At 34.0% G+C, this 24,363-nt stretch overlaps 1 protein-coding gene across 1 annotated transcript; it reads left to right on the top strand.

The window, feature by feature from the left end:
- The first annotated feature begins 3,771 nt into the window (after positions 1-3,771).
- On the top strand, positions 3,772-22,192 carry LOC106135965 (dystrobrevin beta-like). The gene is made up of 20 exons (XM_060951234.1): positions 3,772-4,068; positions 4,713-4,889; positions 5,248-5,464; positions 5,805-5,890; positions 5,985-6,136; positions 6,572-6,680; positions 7,127-7,293; positions 7,609-7,736; positions 9,070-9,241; positions 10,158-10,196; positions 10,431-10,543; positions 11,584-11,767; positions 17,422-17,522; positions 17,997-18,085; positions 18,649-18,699; positions 18,984-19,079; positions 19,334-19,384; positions 19,550-19,632; positions 19,847-19,901; positions 20,128-22,192. The coding sequence occupies exons 2-19, from the start codon at positions 4,721-4,723 to the stop codon at positions 19,877-19,879; spliced, it is 2,040 nt and encodes a 679-aa protein (XP_060807217.1). The 5' UTR covers positions 3,772-4,068; positions 4,713-4,720; the 3' UTR covers positions 19,880-19,901; positions 20,128-22,192.
- Positions 22,193-24,363: the final 2,171 nt, after the last annotated feature.

Genomic DNA, 24,363 nt, shown 5'->3' with positions numbered 1-24,363 from the left:
CTTAATGACGTCAAGAGTTCGATTCTTGCTCTATGGTCAGTCTCTAACACGCGGTGGGTATCCAATAAATGATGTTTATAAATCATACATCTCCTATTTGCAAGAGGAAAGAAATGGCTTTCGTGCCAAAAGCTTGTATGAGTGAACATTCTTAGCTTTTTTTCTTCAATTCTGTGTCTCTGCCTATCCCAATGGGACTGTGTTATATACGTGTGTTCCAGAGGCACATTTGTATGTAACTTTTTGGTTAGGATTTCAGTAAGGTAGTAAAAATATGTCTTAGGAGGTTTTTGCTTGATGGGTATTGGGCCTAGCGACGGCGTCACTTTCAATTGGGGTCATTACCCATGCCATCGAAAGAGAAAACATTTACTAGACCCATTGGTCTAGTAAATGTTTTCTCTTTCGATGGCATGTGATAAGTTAATCTAACCATTTTGGTACTTTGACAAAACGTACCGTTTTAGTCATAAGATAATGAAAAAAAATGTGTAAATAACTAAATATCACTCATTAACCCAGCTGATTTTATGCAAGGCTCTTTTGAAAATTTATTAGAATGATCTAGCATGAAATATGCACAGAACTTTGTTTTAAATTGAAGATAATTTTTAGTACTGCCCAGTGTTATTTCTATTTCAATCAGTACAGTTTTGAATTATAATTTATTATAACTAGCGAACCTACGGAACGTATTAGGTAATTCGCTACACCTCTTATATGCAATGGATGAATACCAACATAACGATATTATATTTGTAGGCTAGTTTAACTATTACTTTAAATGATACTTACTTATTGTAACTGTTTATAAGGTGATGTGTTTTACTGTCGTAGAAAAGGTTACAGTTATTTTTATGTATTTATATATAAATATTTTGCAAATGCTTTGTAATCAAACTATTCGACTTAAGTCGAATTGTTTTTATATACTTACAACTGCTGATATGTTTATATATGTGCGTATTTTACAGCTGCAGTGTATATTTCTCGATTTTATCGTGAAAAAAAATTACAATAACTTTATCGTCCATTTTGGACCAATGTCTTTGAACAAATCTGTGACAAACACAATAATTTTGTATATAACTATACTTATTCTATGATATATAAATATATAGTTACAATATAATACAAATATATTTATCTGTTACCTGAATAATGTACACATATGTTTAAAAAATAGTTATTTTTAACTAGTAAAAAATGTAGATGTTGGCATGATTAATAAATAATCTTCAAAGAATATATAAATGAATGTTTAAGTGTAGTAAATATAATTAATAATAATGATCTACCACAAATATTTTGAGTTAAAAAAAATACACAACCCAGAGTGGTTAATTTTTATTGATAATTAAGTTCTGAGTTTCTGAGAAACTAATACAAAAATTGTGTTGTCTGTATTATTCTATCGTAATATTATAAGCAAGTAAAATGTCTTAGAATGTTAAAATAGCAACAGTAGAATAAAAAAATGTAATAACCAATTAATTTAAAGTCTACGCCGAAATAAATTGATAAGAATTTTTTTTGTTTACAAATTAGATAGGAAACCTTATCTGACTCACTATTCACGAAATTTTCAAAATCATAAGCTAATAAACATAAAATTTGTCAGGAAAGTAGATTATAACTAGGAGAAGTCCGCTACGAAAGGTTTTTGGAAATTCCCGTGTGCAGTCTAATGTCTAACAATTGAGACTATTCATGTATTTTGTCGCTTTGGTAGCACCTACGGCCAATATTGTATAGACTATATACACGAAAGAATAATATTTATGTGTACTTAGAATCATTGTAACTTAAAAATGTAGTTATTTTAGATATTGACGGTACTTATTTGTTTAAAGAAAATTGAATCGTAAAACGCTCCGGGAGAGTTAAAAATAGTGTAAAATGTGTTGTGCGATATAAAAGTTATACATATTTGTAAATAAGAACATATAGTTTTGTCTGAGAAAATAAATGTAAACAGATGTAAAACTGTGTTCATTTATAAAATAAATGTTAGACAATGGTTAATATGTTTTCTTTCTCCTTACCCTCGTAGGTACCTGAGATCCAGGCTCACCTAGAAATGATAAGGGAGGTTGTATTTATGCTTCAATTCGTGAAATCTTGCTTGCGCGAGTTATTATATAATACTATAATAATATTTTTGTCCAACATTTTGTTAACATTCCTTTTTTTGCACCTGACGTTAAGCTAAGAATAGGTACTCTCGATTAAAATACTATCTAATATTATAAAGCTGAAGAGTTTGTTTGTTTGCTTGTTTGAACGCGCTAATCTCAGGAAGTACTGGTTCGAATTGAAAAATTATTTTTGTGTTGAATAGTCCATTTATCGAGGAAGGCTTTAGGCTATAGGTATAATATCATGCTGCAACTATTAGAAGCGCAGAAATAATGGAAAATTTGAAAAAAACGGGGGAATTTATTCATCCTTGCTTGAGACTTCAATGATACCCAAAATAACTATTCCACGGGGATGAAGTCGCGGGCACAGTTAGTTTTCACTATTCTTTACCAGTGCGCTTTCACTCAAATATATTTGCCGACATTCGGTTTTCCTTCACCACTTTCAACTCCCACAACTTAAAACGACTCATCCGTAATCGGTAAATTAACTTTAATAAAAACTAAATTGAAATTGCTTCATCCATTTGTGAGCTATAATCCGCAGACAAACAGACTCACAGACATGTCAAACTCATAACACCCCTCTTTTTTCATTCGGGGGTAAAAACTGAATACCCTTCTCCTTACCGGTGTACGCTACTAGTCACCGGTCATCGCATCTTGGGTCAGAGCCAAATTTTGCCCTCAGTCAGAGAGTTGAATTAAAGGTTGCCAAATCTCCTAATGTTAACCTCCTTCAATTAAGTAGATACCTCTACTCATTTGGGTATAAGGCGCGATATCCTGCATTGTTAAGAATTGTGGTCTTTTGAAAAGAGAAAAAACATTTTTAAACATTGGGGTACATTTACATCGATGTAAGTAGGAAATATACGAACTATTTATTATCGAAGCATAATAGTGACTTCCTTAATGGAACGAGCCTTTATTTTTTCTTTGTATTTGTGTTGTTCTTGCGCTTGTAAGCTTCAATCTACAATATTTATAAAGCGAAACAAAAGCCGGACATGACGAGCACAGTAAATTTTTGTTGGACAGTCTATCAAAAAGCCTAAGCATGTCCGGCTTTCTTTATCCAAAAGTGGCAAGCGTTTGAACAAGACGTATGATCATCGAATTGTCGGTGGCTAATATAACACCCGCATATCGTATTAACCACCATTTTGGTTACTTACGTAAATAATAGGCCTCAGAAAATTTTTCAGTATGTTGTGTTTTTTATGTACATATGTTATCTTTATCAAAAGTACTTACGGTATCTGGGGCACAAGATAAAACGTATCATTTTTCATGAAAATTATTTTGGTGGGATGTTTTAATTTTAATGCTTTTATTTGAAATTAGCGGGCTTTGAACTAGACCATAATGATCATTAAATACAAAAATATATTACTTGTCTATGCTTAAACAACATCCCTTTTACGCAGTTCTACAACAATACTGAAATTTACATGATGTAATCTTTTTCTTGATGCCTCGTAATTTATTAAAATACTACCTTTTATTTTGAATGAATTAATGATTATAAAAATTATTTATATATTAAAAAAGGTACTTAGCACTTTATACTATTTTCGGTGCGTACTTGGAAAGATGGAACGGAATGTCTCGTAATGGCAGACTGAAATGTCATGTTGATTTGATTCTGCACGTACTGTAATTTCGTGTTTTATCCAGTAAATTGGGGTGAATTTAATTTATTCAATAAAGATAACATAAAGCAGCGATTTTCAATTTATGTGCACTAATGTTTATTGTGAACTGTGAACCTACGTGTAAAACTGGATACATAATTATTAAATTTAAAAAATTTAAGCTGTCGGTAATATTATCTTGAATCGATAGAACTATGACATTATTTATTTTTCGCCGTGTATAAATTATCACGATGTCAACAAACTTATGAACTAACATATATACAAAGGTAATGCTGTTCCAAATTTAATTCGTGGCAATAATCCCTAAATCAATTAGTGATAACAATTTCTGGGAGTGACTTGTAATTAGGCATATTCAGTCAACAAATCTCAATTATTTCATGCATATATATTTTTGTTGACTTGGTTACTCATAAATCCAGTCCGATATAAGACAAATCCAAAACTTGTACTAGTGTACATAAACCTGTTCAATTTGTTTATCACTATTTGCATTTAACATATTATTTCACCTATCTGCATCTGATAAAATAAGTTATTACAATAGGCCTTACTGTTCTCACAGAATGCCTAATCATGACTTTAGATCAGTCTTAAATCTGTTTAAATAAAATTAATTACACATGGAATAGAAAAGAATCCTTTTTGCTTTTGATAAGGGTTTACAAAAGGTGGCACAAAACATATTTCTTCCTGATCAGCCATTAATTTTTGACCATTTTTTTTACCCATTTGTCTACCTAAAACTAGATTTTCAAATTAACAAATTCTGTACACAGACTGTACTGTGTACCATGTACATGAAGACCCTATTTTAGGAATTCATCTCTCTCTAAATATAGGCAGGGTCTGATGTTAAAATTGTGATATATCCGTGAAAAGGAAACAAAGAAAAATATATAATTTTCAGTAACAATAATGTCTCTGGAACGTGACAACTTGAGTGTGGGGCCCAGCCCCAGTGTGAGCTCCTCGGATCCACGATCCCAGCTCCTGCAAGAAATGAGAGAGCAGAACTTTGATTTGATCAGATTTGCTTCATACAGAACGGCATGCAAGCTGCGATATGTCCAAAAAAAGTGTAATTGTGAGTAATGTACTGTGTGGTAAAAACTCATTATTCTAAAAGAAATTTATAAGCAGTCATTTGTTTTTAATTATTTTCAATTATTTTCTTAACTTCATTACAAACATGTAACTGGCAGCCTTGAAGTTTTTCTACAAGACAAGTGAAGCAGTGATGAAGAGAGAGTACATTTAAAAAATTGATTTGCTTTTCACTGTCATCTAGCTACCTAAATTTTAATATGAGAAAGGAAAAAGATTGTTTTACAGTGTGTTTTTATCACATTTCAAGACAATAATGGTCTTTTTTATTTCTTCTATAAATACACTTGAAATGTAAAATAAAGTTGTGATAAAATTATTTTTATATACCTTTACAGTGCATGTCATAGACATATGGAATGTGATAGAGGCATTCAGAGAGAATGCTCTTAACACGTTAGAACCAAACGCCTGTGTGAATGTTACACGTCTGGAGACACTTGTGTCTTCCTTGTACCACAATCTGAATAAGAGACTGCCACCGGCACATCAAGTGTCAGTTGAGGCCTGTTCAGCTCTGTTGCTAAATTGGTTACTTTCAGCATATAGTACTGGGTAAGATATATTTTATATTAATATATTTGTTTACTTCACTTTATGTAATAACACATACCTATGTATACATATAAAATCATGCCTCTTTCCTGGAGTGTTAGGCGGAGACCACTTCTATTGTATAGATTAATTTACCTCAAGGAAATTGGGGACAGCTTAAAAGGTTAGGTCAAGAGTTCAGAGAGAGTCAAGAGCGCAATTAGCCAACATCATTGCATGAGTGTGAATGAAGCAAAACAAATTTATTTATGGTCTCAAAGATTAAAAATTAAAATAAAAGATATTAAGATAAAAGAAAATTACATACTTTTAAAATTCATATTGTATTTTACTTTCACAGCGATAATGTGGGAAAAATACGAGTATTCTCAATAAAAGTTGCGCTGGCGACGATGTGCGCCGGAAAACTGATGGACAAGCTGCGATGTAAGTATTTTCAATATAATTAAATGTTGGCAACATTGTGGTACCCTTAAACGACCAACAAATAGCATTTTAAAATCTTCTATTCTCTTTACAGATATCTTTTCCCAGTTATCAGACGGGAATGGACACCTAATGATGAAGAGATTATCAGACTACTTGCGGGAGGTTTTAGCACTGCCAGCGGCGGTGTATGAATCGCCTTCATTCAGTTATAATGATTCGTTGTCTTTGTCGATTTTCAACCAGGTACTGTATTAACTCAGAGGCGTCTTTTTGGGTAGATAGAACCACACATTTTATTTACACAAAGAATAATAAAAAATTTCCACGAAGTGTGAATCAATTAGTACAGTAAAATATTAAGAGAAACAGTAAACTTTGGTTTCATTCAAAAAGTTTGGTCTACAAATAGTTGGGACGATATAATTTATATAATTTTTCACTCACTAAAGATACAGTGTAGTCGGACACATGCCCTGGAGACAAAAATATATCATTGAACCATTTATAGCCTAAAAACCGCCCGAGAACAGTTTCAGATTCATGCTTTTTGCATTATTGCCACTATGAGCACATTAATTAATTCTGTAGGAAGTTAAGTTTAGTAGAAGTCCTTTTTTTATCCTAAAACAAAACCAATTTTGTTCCATGTACAGACATTAATTTCTAGTTTTGTTTCAGAATGGTAAAATAACTGTGAATGACTTCTTGGACACGCTCATGTCAGATCCCGGCCCGCCGTGCCTTGTGTGGCTACCATTGTTACATCGTCTCGCCAGTGTTGAGAATGGTACGTTAAATAGCAAAGATTATATACTTATAAATTTACTACTTCAATTGTAATGGACATATTCTATCATGGAAATATTTAAAGGGTGCCTTTCAATATGTATTTCAGAAATGTTACAATGCAATATAATACAATAAGTGTTTAATTCACCACAATCAATTACATAAAATTCACACGCTTACACATTGCATTCAATAGGCGAAATTATCATTAAAAACGATCTCTTCCAAGTAACCTTTGAATTGTGAATAAAACTTTACTCAGACGAAAGATTAGCATTATGTATGTACATATGTTCGAATGTATGTATGTTTCGCTGAACCGATTTTCATGCGGTTTTTCTTCCTTTTTTTTAGAAACCGCTTCCTTTTTTTAGAAACCGATTTCGAAAATGGAGAATATTGATTCGAGGCGGTTCACTCCTTACAAAAGTTATTCTTCCCCAGTGGTTCACCCCCTAGCCTGCAGCGCGTGCCGCCGCAGCTCCCTGACCGGGTTCCGGTACAGATGCACTCGCTGCACCAACTACACTCTGTGCCAGGACTGCTTCTGGCGCGGAAGGGTGTCCGCCACTCACACCAACGAGCACGAGGTCAAGGAGTACGCGGCCTATGTGAGTAGCGATGAAGGATAGTGCTCACACAATAGTCAACAAAAATAATTGAAGCGGATTCCAAACCCTTAAGAATAGTGGCGGAGAGTTCAACTCGAACAAAATAAAAGAGAAAACAATAACAGTCATTTATTCCAGTTTAGTGCACTGTTTTACCGATTGTGTAGGTACTATTTGGCAAACATCCAAGACCCAGGATAATCAGAGATTATTCGTTTCTCATGCCCTGGCCGGTATTCGAACCCGGGAAATCCGGAATCACAGACCGCTGCGCCTTAAAGGCCGTTAAAGTTTAATACGCTGTATATTTTCCAGAAATCTCCATCGAAACAGATCGGCGCGACTCTCCGCAAGTCGTTCCGTTGCGTTCCCGAGCGTGCGCGTCCGCAGCTACCGCGATACCCCGACCAGCCGGAAAGGACGCTGAATCTCAGCCATATTGTGTGAGTCACATTGTTATTGATAGTACTGCATACTGAGTGGACACTTATGGTGAGGGAAAACATCGTGATGAAACCTTGACATTGAGGCAATTAAATCTGTAACCATGATCCATCGACTTACCGCTTTTTTTTACTTATCTAGTTCCTTTATCGTTTGCCGGTTGACTGGAAGAGATGCCTTCGTGGAATGGACTGGAAGTGATCCCTTATTCAGTCCGCCATTGCAAGTGATTTACTTATTTTATAACTATGTACTTTTTCTTGTAACTGTGTAAATTTCTGTGCAAGAAATATGTTACAAACAAACGAAACAAACATGATCCAATATAATAGGTAACATGAAAGTTACTTCGTGTAAAAACCTATCTCACCCAATCCAAGATCTACTACGTTCAAAGACACACCACGGGCTGCTCTCCAGTGTGGTGAGGATGCAACCAGGACTAAAAGCCGGAAGAAGGAGATTATTTTTTTTTTTTTTTTTTTTAAATCATTTATTCAGTATTCTTATAACACATACAAAACATAGCTACCGAACCATGCAAACCTCGCAGGGTTTATCTATGTTCGGTGAGTCGCTGTTACATTTACAATTTAGATATATTTTAAACTTTAATTTAAACTTTTTAAAATCCTTAGTATACAACTCCTGAAGTTCTGAAGGAAGTTCGTTCAAATAATAAGGTACCATGTATGTTGGTACTCTAGTTCCATACAAGTTATTATATTTGGGAATATTATATTTTTTCCTGTAACAAGGTGTCCTTAGGTGGGAAGGTCGTTGTTTTTCTTCTAGACAATTTTTTTGACATGATTCAGTTAAAGTTAAGTACTTAATTTTATCATATACACTCATTACATTGCAATATTTAAATAACTCTTTATCATCCTTGTTTATTTTTTTTAATATAGTATTAGGAATAATTATTTTTAACATTTTTAATTGTAATTTATAAATGGAATCAATGTATGTAGAATATGTCCTTCCATAACTACTTAGGCCGTAGCCTATAACTGAGTCCGCCAAGGCGAGGTACAATAATCTCAGTATTTTAAAAGGTAATTTATATTTAAGTAAGTAAAGTTTGCTAATTACTGACCTTAACTTGTTACAAACATGATCTTTATGCGGTCCCCAGCAAAATCTACTATCGATCAGAAGACCAACGTATTTATGATTATCCACTACTTCCAGGAAGGGACATTGGCAACCAGATGAGTTATTAGAGTGTAAGCAAGCGTGTTCATGGGCTTTGACAGCTGGTACAGTTGTTACTCTATTATGTGATGAGCGGATGTGAACTAATTATTAAACCTAAAGTTTCTTGACCAGGCCGCCATCCCCCGTGCCGGCACACAACGGCTTCCCGGAGTACCTGAGCGGGCCGGCCAACTACGTGAACACCGGCTCCTTGGACTCGCGCTGGACCAGGAGAGGCGCTGATGACGAGCACAGACTGATAGCCAGATATGCTGCTAGGCTGGCGCACGAGAACAGGACTATGGTGGGTGTAATTAAAAAAATAATAATATGTACATACATACATACATATGGTCACGTCTATATTCCTTGTGGGGTAGACAGAGCCAGCAGTCTTGAAAGGACTGATAGGCCACACTCAGCTATTTGGCTTAATGGTAGAATTGAGATTCAAATAGGGACAGGTTGCTAGCCCATCGCCTAAAAGAAGAATCACAATTTTGTAAGCCTATCCCTTAGTCGCTTTTTACGACATTCATAGAAAAGAGATGGAGTGGTCCTATTCTTTTTTTGTATCGGTGCCGGGAACCACACGGCACTTCATCAATAAACGTTATATCTTCTTCCTGGCTTATAGTACCAGTTGAATTGTCACGACTCTGGCGAAGAACCCGGGGTATGCCTTTGACCATGGATCCTGGATTGGGTGAGTCAGGTTTTTACACGAAGCCACTCCCGTCTGACCATCGCAATCTTTGCATGGGAAACCTAACCCGTATTTGATCATGGTAACATCCTGTTACCTGAATGTGCACATTAAAAAAAAAGTTCCTTTTTGGTTGAGTGGGTAAGGTGTGGAATGAACTGCCTGCGTCTATATTCACCAACATGTTCTGTCCGTGGACATTCAAAAGCAAAATAAATGGGATTCTCTCGCATAGGCATGTAACATCTTCGTCTTCATCGTCACTTACCATCAGGTGAGATGGAAGACAAATGCCTAATCCAATATTGGAAAAAAAAAAAACGTCAGCTGTCATGGGCGCACCATTAAAAATTAAACATAGAATTTTTTATTTTAATTTTTTAAACAAGGAATAGTTTAATTTGACCTTATATAAGTCAACCAGGCTTGTCAAACAAGCCCTCATTTAGTTGTTATTCGCTAACTTCCCGTGCTCACTCTGGTTTAGTCACTGAACGTGTTATTACTTTTTCAGCCACGAGCCGGAAGATCCGCTTCTTTGACTCCAGAACTGGTGAGGTTTTTATAAGTTTGTATAATCAATTTCTTCGCCTGTTTGCGGTCGGAGTTTATTAAAAACAAGTATTTTTTTTTTTCAATAAATTCTTTGTTTTCCTTGTTTATATCAGCTTTTTGTGATCATTAATTTCGGGTTTTAATTTCAAGATAATATTTCCTTTTCTAACTTTCAATCATATACAGTATCTAATGAAAGTTTTATTGACTTAATTTAAATAAAATTTTTCAGGGCCGCTCATCTTCTGAAGGATCTGAGGTGGACGCCGCGCGGCAACAACGCGAGTTGATATCCCAACTGGAGGCTAAGAACAGGGAGATCATGAGGGAGATCGCGAGGCTCAGGTGAGTCTTACATTAATAGTCCATCACATTGTTTCGAGTTGATATCCCAACTGGAGGCTAAGAACAGGGAGATCATGAGGGAGATCGCGAGGCTCAGGTGAGTCTTACATTAATAGTCCATCACATTGTTTCGAGTTGATATCCCAACTGGAGGCTAAGAACAGGGAGATCATGAGGGAGATCGCGAGGCTCAGGTGAGTCTTACATTAATAGTCCATCACATTGTTTCGAGTTGATATCCCAACTGGAGGCTAAGAACAGGGAGATCATGAGGGAGATCGCGAGGCTCAGGTGAGTCATACATTAATAGTCCATCACATTGTTTCAGTAATGTGGACACTAAATGTTAAGTTAGCCTCGTATAAGTTCGAGACTTGTGTAACGAGATACTAACTCAACGATACTATATTTTATAATTAATACTACTTAATATATATGTAGATAAACATCCATTTTATTGTATTATATTATTAGTACATTGTATTCCTATCTCTATCCCTTACCTAGATACGATCCTTTCAGATACCTGATTGACTGGAAGAAATCCCTCCTAGGGATAAGTCCGTTCGCCGTTGTGCAATATTGTTTTTGTCATACTATTTGTTCTACTGTGAATTTGTTATGAACAATAGATAATTTATAAATTTTATCATTAAGCCAAACAGCTGAACGTGGCCTATCAGTCCTTTAAAAACCGTTGGCTCTATCTACCCTGCAAGGGATATAGAAGTGATTATGTATGTGTGTAAGTATTTATAAACAAACATAGTAACTGTTGCTGCTTCACTTTTTTATCTGAGATTCTTCTTTTAGGCGATAGGCTAACAACCTGTCATTAATTGAATTTCAATTGCATCATTATGCAATCTAGCTTAACGTGGCCTTAGACTTAGCTTTATCTTTGCAGTATGAAATAAACACGTGATACATATGTATGTAATTTCCCTCGGAATGACCTCATGACAGCATGTAAAGAAACTTGAAAAATGGCTCCATATTGTAGCGGAAAAATTAAAAGCTGATGTATTATTATGACACAGGCGTCAACAAGAAGCGGAAGCGGCCGGCTCCGGGACTTCCGGCAGCGGATCCGCCCCCCCACTGGTTTCCGAACTGAGGGCGCTGAGACAGCGCAAGGACGAACTGGAGGGACACCTGTCTTCCCTCCAGGAGTCCAGGAAACATCTGATGCAGCAGTTGCAGGGGTTAATGAGGATGCTTAAGGTAGGAAATACTTCTTCGTCTATGTCCCGATTGCATTCTCACCGCTCTGGATAGGAGGCCGGGTTGTGCCTTTGATCAGGATCCTGGATTGGGTATGTCAGGGTTTTCATTCGAAGCAACTCCAGTTAAACCTCCGCAAAATTGCAAGGCATCCTACACCCGTATAGGATCGTGGATACATATCGAGTTGCCTGAATGTGCTGGATTCCTCACGATGTTTCCCCTCATCGCATCAGACATATATTTACTATTTACTATTATTTAATACTAGCGACCCGCCCCGGTTTCGCACAGATAGCGTTATTGATTTTTTTTATAAACTAGCACGCCATTTTAATACTTTAGGGGTTGATTTTTGGAAAATGTGTCCTATGTTAAAACGCGAGTTTTAAAGCTATATGAGTCCCAAATTTCATTCGAATCGGTCCAGCGGTTTAGCTGTAAAAGCGGAACAGACAGACTTTCGCATTTATAAATTACGGGATTATCCTAATCCTATTCCAACTTAATAAAATTAGAATATTCAATCAGTTTTATTCTAAGTATTACTATTTCTTCAACGCCGTTATTTTGTATATATGAGTCCTAAATTTCAGTCGAATCGGTCCAGCGGTTTTGCTGTGAAAGCGGAACAGACAGACTTTCGCATTTATAAATATTAGTAAGGGATTATCCTTATCCTATCCCAACTTAATAAAACTAGAATATTCAATCAGTTTTATTCTAAGTATTACTATTTCTTCAACGACGTTATTTTGTATAAATAACGTCGTTGAAGAAATAGTAATACATACTGTTATCGTAAATACGGTTGGTTATTAGGCATGTATGGTAATATTACAAAATTCCACCCTTAGTGACTTGTCTCTACTTTAATCTAATTTTCCTCTTGTCTATGTTTCACGGTGACCGTTTGTCTATGGTTTGTTTTTTGATTATTCTTGTTTCTGTATGTGAGGTCGCCGGTCTCCTCACTACTGTCGTGTTTAGTCCGCTCGCCACCAGACGTGCACAGGCGGAACACATCGTACGATGATTTTATGCATTCTGCTAATTCTGAAAATAAAAAGTTACCTATTAAATCGACATTGACGTAATATCTATCCGGACTCACAATTCCGCTAAAGTATCCGAACCATACAAATTCGTCTTTTCGGTTCGAAAATTGATTTTAATTTATTACAATAAAAAACACAATCCCTAAATATAAAATATGGTTATGAGCAGAGTTGAACATATAATGATTCTGTACTTAATAGCATTACTTTAAGATCCATTTTTGAAAGGTGATCATTCTTAAAATGGCGGATAAAAGTTCTGATTGTGATTTAGTGCGGACGAAATCGCGGGCAATAAATAGTATAAGTGTAAGCAAATCACCGTTTCTTTTTTCCTCCTCTTCTTCATTGGACACTTTCGGGGCCTCTGTAGTGGTCCCGGTAATAGAAAATGATAGCTGAAATCTCGCTGAAAACATTTATATTATTAATGGCGGATCCTGTATCTAACAAGTTTATGACATATGATATTATTTTGTGTTATGTCTATAGTTCTTTACTAATCCATGCTACAATTAGAAAGAAATAAAAATGTATAGATTGAACAGTTTACCATATACAGGGTGTCTGGTAAATCGCGTTTCATTTTTAAGGTCATCGTAAACCATGAACTTCAACTTTATAACATATAAAACCAACAAAAAACTACCTAGTTATTAAGAAAAAAGTAATCAAAGTTGTGCACCAAGTCTTAGAATGTTTGACACCGTGCGCTCGCTACGCGCATCCTACGAGACGGCTCGCGGCCGGGACCGCCGCGCTGTTTACTTTTTTTCTAATATTTCGGAACGAGAATCAGATTTTGAGTGCCCCCTTTGAATATGCAATACGATTTACCAGACACCCTGTATGTTTAGTTTTACACAGTTGGGGCCGTGGCTTTGTTATAGGTATCATAAAAAAGATAGTCTGTATCAAACAAAAAGAGGACAATGATTGACTGAAATATCAACTCACAGCCATAACTACAAATTCTAGAAATTTTAAATTTGGTTCATTTAGGCGATGGGGCTAGCAACCTGTCGCTATTTTTTCTCAATGCGATCATTAAGACAAACAGATGAACGTAACTTATTAATATTATAGAGACTGTTGGCTCCGTCTTCCCCCCAAGGGATATAGACGTAACGATATGTATGTACGAGTATATATGTTTAAATTTGGTCTTTGCGTCGTCTATTAAAGGAAATTTTCCTGAAATTCTTCCAGGAATGGAAACGTAAATATTTACCACTTCCTAGATTTTTTGTACTTAAACGCCACCAATGTTTGCATTTTTATATCGATACAATTAGTTTTTGTGACTAGACCACCAGATGCGGTAGGTACCATGATAGTCTCTTCTAAACGTACGATGCCGCAGGCGACAACAACATAATACGAATGATATACCTCGCTGAGCTATTTCACCGTCGTCGTCGGCGTCAAATGTTTCCTTTTGATCCTTCATACACTTCTGAAAAACTCCAGTTGAATGAAGGAAACATAGCAAATATGTGCTCATGCCAGAATCTGAAAAAAAAAACCATTTTTTTTTAACATTACATACATACATAGTACCGTGCGGTTCCCGGCACCAATAGAAAATAAGAACTTTCCACTCCATCTCATTCCCATGTATGTCTTAAAAAGCGACTAAGGGTTAGGCTTATATAGCTACTTGGAATTCTTCTTTAATTCGACGGGCTAATAAGCCTTTATCTTAGTCGCCTTTTACGAAATCTATGGGAAATATTTGAAGCGACCTTAATTCCAAAGTACATGAAATAACACCCCAAGTTCTCTAAACATTTTAAAGTAATATAACTAACAAAAGCACGTGAACTGCGGGAAGTGGTTAGTCTGTTTGTTTTTAAACTCTTTATTGCCCATAAAAATAAATATAACAAATTACAAAACAGTTATTGGATTAAGAATAATATGTACAACGGCGGATTTATTCCTATTGAGATTTCTTCCAATCAACCAAAATATAAAGAAAAATCCATAATTAAAAAGGCAGCGCACATAAAAAGCATTGAGGATGCGTTATAATGAACAATCAATACAGAGTAAAAAATACGAGTAAAGACAATAAACACAGACCTGGTCTATTTGTTCCGTCAGGTTGGTCAGGTGGACGCGTTACCTTCATGAATTTCCGTTGCCTCTTGTCTGTAAACAAAACATAATTTATTGTCATGATTAATTTTTATAATTGTGTTACAAACTAGCCTTATTAGTCTTTCCCTTGATTGACTTTTACAATATGCAGGTCACGTCCCTATCCCTTACGGGGAAAATAGAGCGAAATAGTGACAGGTAGCTAACCCATCGCCTTTATGAAGAATCCCAAGTTTAAAAGCCTATTCCTGAGTCGCCGATTACGACATCCATGGGAAAGAGATGGAATGATGGTTCTATTCTAAAGTGACAGAAATCACACGGCACCACCACCGACACAAAATTAATAAAGTTAATGATACAAATGTATTTTCTTTAAGTAAATGATTATAGTTGCCGCGTTATGTTTGAAATTGTTACCATTTTTGATTCCATGTAACTTTATTTCCTTATAAGTGCTTCCGGGTTCAACGACGCCGAGCTTTTCCAAAATATCCAGTAGCCCTTCAAACACTCTCCTCGTTCTTCTACATTGCATTTGAGAAGGACGGTGTAGCCGGCCCCTGTCCTAAAAGTCATACATGTGACAGTTTGTGAGTCTTCATCTATATAATACTAGAGGCCGCCCGCGGCTTAGTACGCGCGGAATCAATCCCGCGGGGATTCCGGGATAAAAAGTGTAAAAGTAAAAGCTTATATGTTATTCTGGGTCTTCAGCTACCAACATACCAAATTTCTTAGTAATCGGTTCAGTAGTTTTTGCGTGAAAGAGTAACAAACATCTGTACTGACATACTCACAAACTTTTCACGGTCACAGGTTTCACGGATTGGAGCATAAATACAACCTCTGACTTAACATCGTCGGAGCCGCGGTTCCCCAGGCATAGCATCTAGCTTGGAGGAAGATCGGTCCCCCTACAACGTCTGTATCCCTTGTGGGGTAGACAGAGCCAACAGTCTTGAACAGACAGGCAACGTTCAGCTGTTGGGCTTAATGACAGAATTGAGATTCAAATAGTGACAGATTGCTACGCCATCATCTAAAATAATAATACCAAGTCTACATATAAGCCTATCCTCTATGTGCATATAACTTGGAAAATAAACAACAAATCCTTATTCCAATTGGGATAAGTCCGCCACTGTATATATGGTTCTAAATCCAATAACTGTTTACAAACAAAACAAATATGATAAATCTTTACCTTTATTTCGTTAACACACTCAGGGAGGTTTTCAAGCACCCGCCCTACCTTCTCTTCTATATGGATGTTAGGCAGTTCTGACACGATTTCTTGCTCATTTTTGATTTCACTTATATGTAACGATATTATAGTCTCTACAGTTAGACATACGAAGATTATAGTTTCAATTAACTTCATTACAATTTTTTAAATCAATTTAATTTGTATGCCTCTTATTTTCTTAAGTTATTTTTTTTGGTCGTATATTTTCAAATTCTTAGTTTTTCCATCCTAATTCACTTTGATTGGTTCTGATGGTAGATAGGTATTTGAAAATAACATCGAATGTTTAAATAATTCCGGTCTAATTATAAATAATGATAACAGATATAATTACACAACAAGTACTGCCTTTTTTTGCTACAATAGACTGAGAATAGAACCTTGGAATAAATATTATATTTTATTTAATATGGTTTATAAAATTGTTTTGGATTTCATAACATTTTATAACATAATTTTCGTTATTAAATAATTAAAAAGAATTGATTAACAAAAAATTCTTTAAACTGCAGAATATAATAAAAAACACGAACACAGGACCATAAATTTATATTTTTGATTTACGATAATTTGTAATTGAAAATTAATCATTCGTGAATGTTTCACTCTCGTAACTGCTTGCCTTTGATTGAATTTCTAAGTAAAGTAGAAGCTATGTAATACATATATCCGATAGATAATAAAGTTAAAATTCTAATTGTTTCTTTTCATTCCTTCATATAATCACGTCTATATCCCTTGCGGTGTAGACAGAGCCAGCAGTCTTGAAATACTTGCCACGTTCAGCTGTTTAGCTTAATGATAGAGTTGAGATTCAGATAGTGACAGGTTGCTAGCTCGTCGCCTAAAAAAAGAATCTCAAGTTTATAAGCCTATCCCTTAGTAGCCTTTTACGACATCCATTGGAAAGAGATGGAGTGGTCCTATTCTTTATTATATTGGTGCCGGGAACCACACGGCTCTGTTATTGTTTCTATAACAAAGAATCCATTTGAGATCAAGATATATAAAAAGATTTTGAAAATCACTGCTAAATGTGAAAGAGGAAACTGATTATCATGTCAATGTACAGGCCTAACTGCTAGGTCTTCAAATTTCACATGTAGGAAACTACATGTGAAATTTGATTTTGGCGTAAGAGAGATTTTTTTAAAATTCTCGATGGAACTGATACTAACGGAAATTTAGTTTTACGCGGACAATATATCACAAATAATTAACGAAAAATATTGCATTTGTTTCAGACGCAGCAGTCGTCCCCCAGGTCGACTCCAAATTCATCGCCGAGGTCCACAAAAAGTCCACCTTTGCCAGGGGCTCAGCCGCAACCATCTGCGCCAGAAAGGTTTGTATGATATTTGACAATAACATACCTATAATCACGTCTATATCCCTTTCGGGGTAGAAACAGCCAACAGTCTACAAAAAAGACTGAAAGCCACGTTCAGCTTTTTGGCTCAATGGTAGAATTGTGATTCAAATAGTGACAGGTTGCCTAAAAAATGAATACCAAGTATATAAGCCTATCCCTTAGTCGCCTTTTACGACATCCATGGTAAAGAAATGGAGTGGTCCTATACAATGATTTTTTTTTGAAATATCAACTAACGAATCCAGTATTATCACTTTTATCTTAAGTTACATCCATGTACCTGCGCAGAAGCATTTTGTATGGTAAAAAAAAAATATTTGAGCGTATCAGCCTATCAGAGCGCGCTATTTGAATCTGCGAACTGAACTGACCAATATTGTACCTACTATTATTATGAGCGAGACAGCGGGAGACATTTTGTTTTTATAAGATTTTTTATTGATTCAGGGAACCGCCAGGGCGAGGCGCGGTTCGTAGCGCACCGCAAACTCCTTCGCTGGGAGAGAGAGAAAGAATTGACATGACCCATAGTCTCGGTAAGAGATTCCTAATTATACAGTGTGTATCAAAAATGGTACACTTATGAAGGTGACAGAGACAGCATGGGTGGAAACTAAAGGAAAAATAGATTGTTCTTTCAAAACACTGAAGTTTTTGTGGGTTTGATCATTGTTTATACAGATTAAATAAATTATTAGTCAGTTATTTTCATACCAGATTAAAACTAAAACTAGTTATAAAAAAGAAAAAAAAAAGATGATCAAAATAATAGTAGGATAATGTCGCCATCATTCATTTGGCGTTAGTCCGATCCCATTGACTTGATTACACGATGTGTCTAGAAGATTACTAGTAGTGGAGGTACAGGTATAAATCCTACTTCGCCCATATATACCAATGACTTTTTTCTCAGTTTTGTACATTAGTTTCAGTGCCATCCAATGATGTTACCGTGAGGGAAAATATCGTGAAAAAAACCTGCATTAATGTGAATCTGATATACCTATAATACCATTTTTGTTACTCTGATCTTTCTGTTTATGCTAAAGACTTTTGTGTTACTACAATGTGTTGTAACAGTTTTTATTTGTATGTTTAGGCGGAATGGAAAGCATGGGTGATAGGAGTTTTCATCAGCGTCCGACGAACAGTAAGTTTCGTATTTTTCTTATAACAGTCTCGTACAGAATTATTAACATTTTTCGTTTGGAAACTTTTATTGATTAAATTTCCTAAATATTTTCGCAAATAAGATCACTAGTATAGAATGCACGCTACACAAAACAAAAGTGACTGTATTTATACCTAAATACTTAAGAACTATATTGTTACCATATTCAAGGAATAAATTATTATGATTAAAAAATATTCAATCTATCAGAGTTGTCCTCCTATAGGTATAAATATTATCTATTGTTTAATTTTTTTGCACAGTGGGCATAGACAACCGCAGTCTCCGTAGCGATCTCCTCTACGCGGCCGATTCTGTTACGAACGCCATGTCCACGCTCGTCAGGGAACTTAATTCTGGTGAGATATTGTTCACAAATTTTAACTCATTCATTCATTCAATTCAGATTGTATGAAAAATTTGTAGGAGCGGTAAGGTAAGAGCGAGCGGTGCTCCAACGCGATGATTTTCCCAAAAAATATTACTTAATACATAAATAAGGTTCTTTAAGATTGAGTTTCTTTAATTTATTACTTACTTTTTAAGTGGTTTCAAATTTGTGTCTATGTTTTTTCTTAGTTTATAATTTTAATATTGTATTTTTGTTTTACAGAGGGGTCCGATACTGAGGACACTATCAAAGGCGAATCCAGGAAGCAAAGAGGTAAGGAAAATATAATTATAATAAAATTTATGTACAATGAAAAAAAAATTATTTAAAAAAAGATATAGAGAAGACTGTTTTACGGCAACCATTCATTCCCGACAAAAATATAATTTAAACATGCCTTTAAAAATGAAATAATGTATTAAATATAACTTTCTTCAGATTTTGAAGAGGACGAAGACAGCGACGAGCCAATGCCACGGCCGCAGCCTCCGCGTCACTATTTACACGATAACAATGTTCAGGTATTTAGAATGAAATTGTTATATATATATATATATATTATATATATTTAGCTTGGACATGCATTTAATATGAAGATTTATATGAAAAGTGTTTTTCTTATTTTTTTTTATTTTACTCTTCTTTGTTTTATTTGTTTTTGGAGACTGTGGCTTGAAGGCTTTGTTTATTTTTGTTCTTTGTTGATGTTTTTTTATTTTTTATTATTTATTTCAGAACATGGCACCTAGTGTTAAAACGCAATCGTAAATTAGCTTGAGTTTTGCTTAAGGTTTGTTTTATTTTATTATTATTTTGCTACCATTTACCATATGAGTCATACATATTTTTAGATGAAAACTAATAAGAATGGAGATATCAGATAAAATTTTACTCTTTGCCTACCCTTCTAGGTAAATGGCGTGATATTTATGTTAAATTTTTTCAAATGTAACTTGAGCAAAAAAATACAAAAATATAATTGGGAACAATATAATGTAAGTGTATATACGTTACAGGACACACCGCCGCCGCTGCCGGCCCGCACGGGCATCTGCTACCCCCGCACCTAGCCGCACTATAAGTTACATTAAATATATTGATACGTATATTATTATACACACCAATTTATTACCCGTTGATGTGCGTTTAATCTGGTACATGCAATTCTAATTATATATGTATGAAAAATTAAAATTATGTAAAGACAAATTTTACTACAGTTTATATATCTTATATTTGGGGGCGCGGCAGTGCCCACGCCAAGTCGAGCGCGAAACAACACGGTCATGGGTACCAATCATTTCTAGAACCATTTCGTAACCAATGTTATGTCACTTGGCTGTTGAACATTATCACATGATAGTGGGTACAGTTTGTGTGTAAAGGCCAAGTCACATGTCATTATAATTATATGAAATTGCAATAAAAACCGACGACTGAGCTCAACTTTGTCTAGAGATTTCATTATTTTTAAAGTTAAACAAGTAGCTTCATCAAGATATGTTTTTTTTTTGCAGAAGATTCGTTAATTCGTAATAATAATTAAGGAAACTAATTGTACCTACTGTCTTCTTAACGTTATAAAAATTATAAAAATGATAATGAGATATTCAATTAAAATCGTATGTACCAGACTTAACGATTAAAGGATATTTACAAGCACGATATCGCCCTTCAGCGATGTGTACTCGACTTAGAAATATCAAGTATTTTTGAGAATAGACTATCTTACTCTATAGTGGATATTTATATACTAAACCAACAACAGTTTATACTGAAATTAAATATGAAATCTTGTATGTTTAAAATGCAATCTCTCTGTAGGTTTGTTTGTTTTTTGTTTAAACAATACCTAAATTTTTATAATTCTTTGTTAATTGGAGAATTTGGCAAAGATTAAGTTAATTTATATCATAAATCCTTTCAAGTTTTCCCTCAAATCGGATTTTTGTATTGCATGCAAATATATGATCCCATATTTTTTCAAATAATGAATGATCTCCGAGAAATTATCTTTTGTCCTGTAATTTGTTGAATGACGGGGTCGGATAAGTAACGGCCAATTATGTAAATATATTTTCGGAGATTTTTCTTTTATATTTCGCTTAATGTGTCTAGTCCCCAAGCTTTTTGATAATCACATAAATTGATGTTAAAAAATTTGTACGCAGGCAGTGTCAACGCCAAGTCATGCGTGTTTAAATTTATGTCTTGTCATTTAAATTATGATAGGTGTTTGCGTACTTACTTATTGTAATTATTAAGTGGTTGAGTTATTTTATTGTAATTTGTTATTGAAAAAAAAAGCTATATGTACTTCAACATTTCAAAAATGTCTTATATTTGTATTGGTCGTGTTTGTATACAATGTCTATTCTTCATACATATTATTCCTTTTCTGTCTTCCATTTGTCAATTCCTTCCATTGTGTACAAAAATGTCAATTGATACTTCCGTAAAGCGATATTTCTGAAGTGATAAAAACATGCACATTCACGACTTTTATCTTTTTAATTTTGCTATAATTATTTAATTATTAGGCCAGTATTTGAAAACGATTATCAAAGGTCATTCACTCTTACCGACCGTCTTAATTTTTTTTTTGTTTTTCACTGAGTCTGTATTAGTTATGGCTATGTAAGTTATTTGGTGAAGCATTTTAATCTTATCTGACACAATATTTTGATCATACCTTGGCTTTTTTTTTACACGTATCATATCATAATGTCTAAAGCGCGGTAACGTTAAAGATCATAGTTAACCCTTTATTTTTAAAAGATTTTATCATTCGATTTGCTCACCAAAATTATGAAGACTGAATGAATTTCTTATTTTTTAAGAATAACCACCGAAATGTGGAAATACCAAATTGTTGAAACCAAAATATGTAGTAAATAATTTTTCGCCTTTTTTTTACTATGAACGAAAGTTCTCATTCAAAATCTTTTCTCTCTTAGTAGGGAGGTATAATTTCGTCCTTTGGTATCTAAAATAAATGTTTCAATATGTATTGATTTGCATTTATAATTTTGATAAAATAATATGACAATTAATAAAAATACAAGAATTTTCCAAAGTTTACTTTTACGTTATAAACAACTCCACTATGTTTTAATACGTTTATACAGTTCTTACTTTTAAGTTTAATCAAATCTCATCACTGTTAGATTTGGCGAAAGATCTTTTTTTTACAGAAAAACAACGTTTCACAATTTTGTTTATAAATTAAATATTTTTTTGTTTTTTTTTCTATACTTTATTGTTTAACTTTTTTTAAAGTTGGACGATTTTTTTACTCTCCTTTATATTTTTAGGCTAAGTATTCGCATATCATTATTATTTTTAGGAATAAATGTGCAATATTAATTTGACACGGACTTGCCCAATTGTGATGGAAACTTTGACTTTATTTATAAAATGTAAGGGTTATTTTTAAAATCTTTCTTTCTATTGTCGGAAGTTTAATGTCCAAAGCATCATAGTTGTTTAAGTAGATTTAGGCTTATTATTAGAAAATAATAATTTTGATCATTTCTTCTACATCCTGCTTGAAATATGCTAAGGAAAATTTAGTTGTACCTAAATTAATTTTAGTAATTTTGCTGCGAATACAGAAATAGACTCAGAAGAATTGAGAACCTCTTTTTAAAGTCTGTAAAACAGTACACATTACTTTCGTACTGTGATGCATAATATTGTGCTTATTGTTACATTGTGTATGTATTTTTTATCAATTTAGTCATATTTGATAACTGTTTCATAATATCAAAATGTACACACCAGAATAATACTAGATATATTTAAAGTCAAAATATAACATTATAACTAAAAAGTGGCGTTGCTTCTTTTCTTTACAATTAAATAACATACCAGATGCCTTCTGAAAGTAGAATAAGGTATTATCTTTTGCAGATTTGTGTGCGCCCAATTGTAAGAAATATAATCTGATTTTTGTTAAAAGAATAATATGTTGACATAGCAACGCTACTTTTAACATGAACTACAATGGGAACATTTCTCCATATAAACTTATTACTCTGTATTCAGCTTTATACAATTTTTTTAAGTTTGTTTCTAAGTAAAATATGGGCATAGTAAAGGGATATATAGTTAAATGTTAACTTTTTTTTGCAATTTAAATAAAAAGCATAGATTAAATAAAAAGTATGGAAGGATGCTAAACAAACTTAGCGTTATCTTGTTTGGCTGACGCAAATATGACTTTGTGGTAGTTTTTCAAATTCATAACCAAAATGATGAGAACATTTTAAAGGTTTGTTCAAAATATGGTTTATTCCACTTTGGTCACCTGGGCGATCAAATTCCACAGTCTTGTGTCCTGAAATAGATACCTACGAATTTCGTTAAAAATATAATGATAAAATATTTGATAATATTTAATCGAAGGCTTTAATATAATGCCACATCTTCTTTATTTTAAAACAGAAAAAGTTAGTATAGATAAATGGTCTCATATTTCGTAAACAAAAAGAAAACTGAAGTTACTTAAATGAATACCTACTTAGTAATTTTTATACCATTCGTACATAATAATAGATTTTGTAATAGCGTAGCGTAGTTATATGTCTATGTTAAGATATATACTGTTTAATAAAGGCGGATGAAAGCACAAATTCCTAAGACACTTTATATAAATAATCAATTTTTATCCGTGTCTTATACGTTTAGATCACATATAATATATAACCAACATATAGTGTTTTGTATTTGTGTAAAATAACGCATTGGACTGAAAGGCAATGGCGGTCTTGTTCTTTGATTTCTGCTATATATGTATATCATAGTTTTTTTTTAACGCTGAGAAATATATTTTTGAACCCAGGAGCGAAGAGGGAAGGTTGTGATTTCAACGAATGATTGAGCATTTTGAGAGTTTATCCCAATAGCGTATGAGATGTAAAATATGGATTTTAACAAAGATTAGAGCAAGACCGCTGTATTGTATGAGGCTTGTACTTATATGTGATAAATTTAAGATTTATCATTGCAATTGTAAACATTCCATGCTTGTGACATTGTGTTTTATTTCTCTCCAGTACCTCACCATGATAAATTCAGGCTTAGAGATTATGTAAAAGCCAATCGACACTAAATTTATGAAAACAAGGATTAGTAACAGTAGAAAGACGAATGTAAAATAGCGGATCTGGATAAATGAAGTTTAAATATTAAAATGTTTATTACTATGAACTTATTAAATACTATATTGTCCATAAGATTCCATTTGGTAG

This window comes from Amyelois transitella, chromosome 24, assembly GCF_032362555.1.
Source record: "Amyelois transitella isolate CPQ chromosome 24, ilAmyTran1.1, whole genome shotgun sequence".
Lineage (NCBI taxonomy): Eukaryota > Metazoa > Arthropoda > Insecta > Lepidoptera > Pyralidae > Amyelois > Amyelois transitella.
Note: the sequence above shows the minus strand (reverse complement) of the source record. Positions and strands in the feature narration are given on the sequence as shown.

Coding starts and splice junctions, on each gene's coding strand:
- LOC106135965 (XM_060951234.1), top strand. CDS start 4,721: ATGTCTCTGGAACGTGACAACTTGAGTGTGGGGCCCAGCCCCAGTGTG. Junction 5,465..5,804: donor CTTTCAGCATATAGTACTGG/GTAAGATATATT, acceptor TTACTTTCACAG/CGATAATGTGGGAAAAATAC. Junction 18,086..18,648: donor TGACATGACCCATAGTCTCG/GTAAGAGATTCC, acceptor TTGTATGTTTAG/GCGGAATGGAAAGCATGGGT.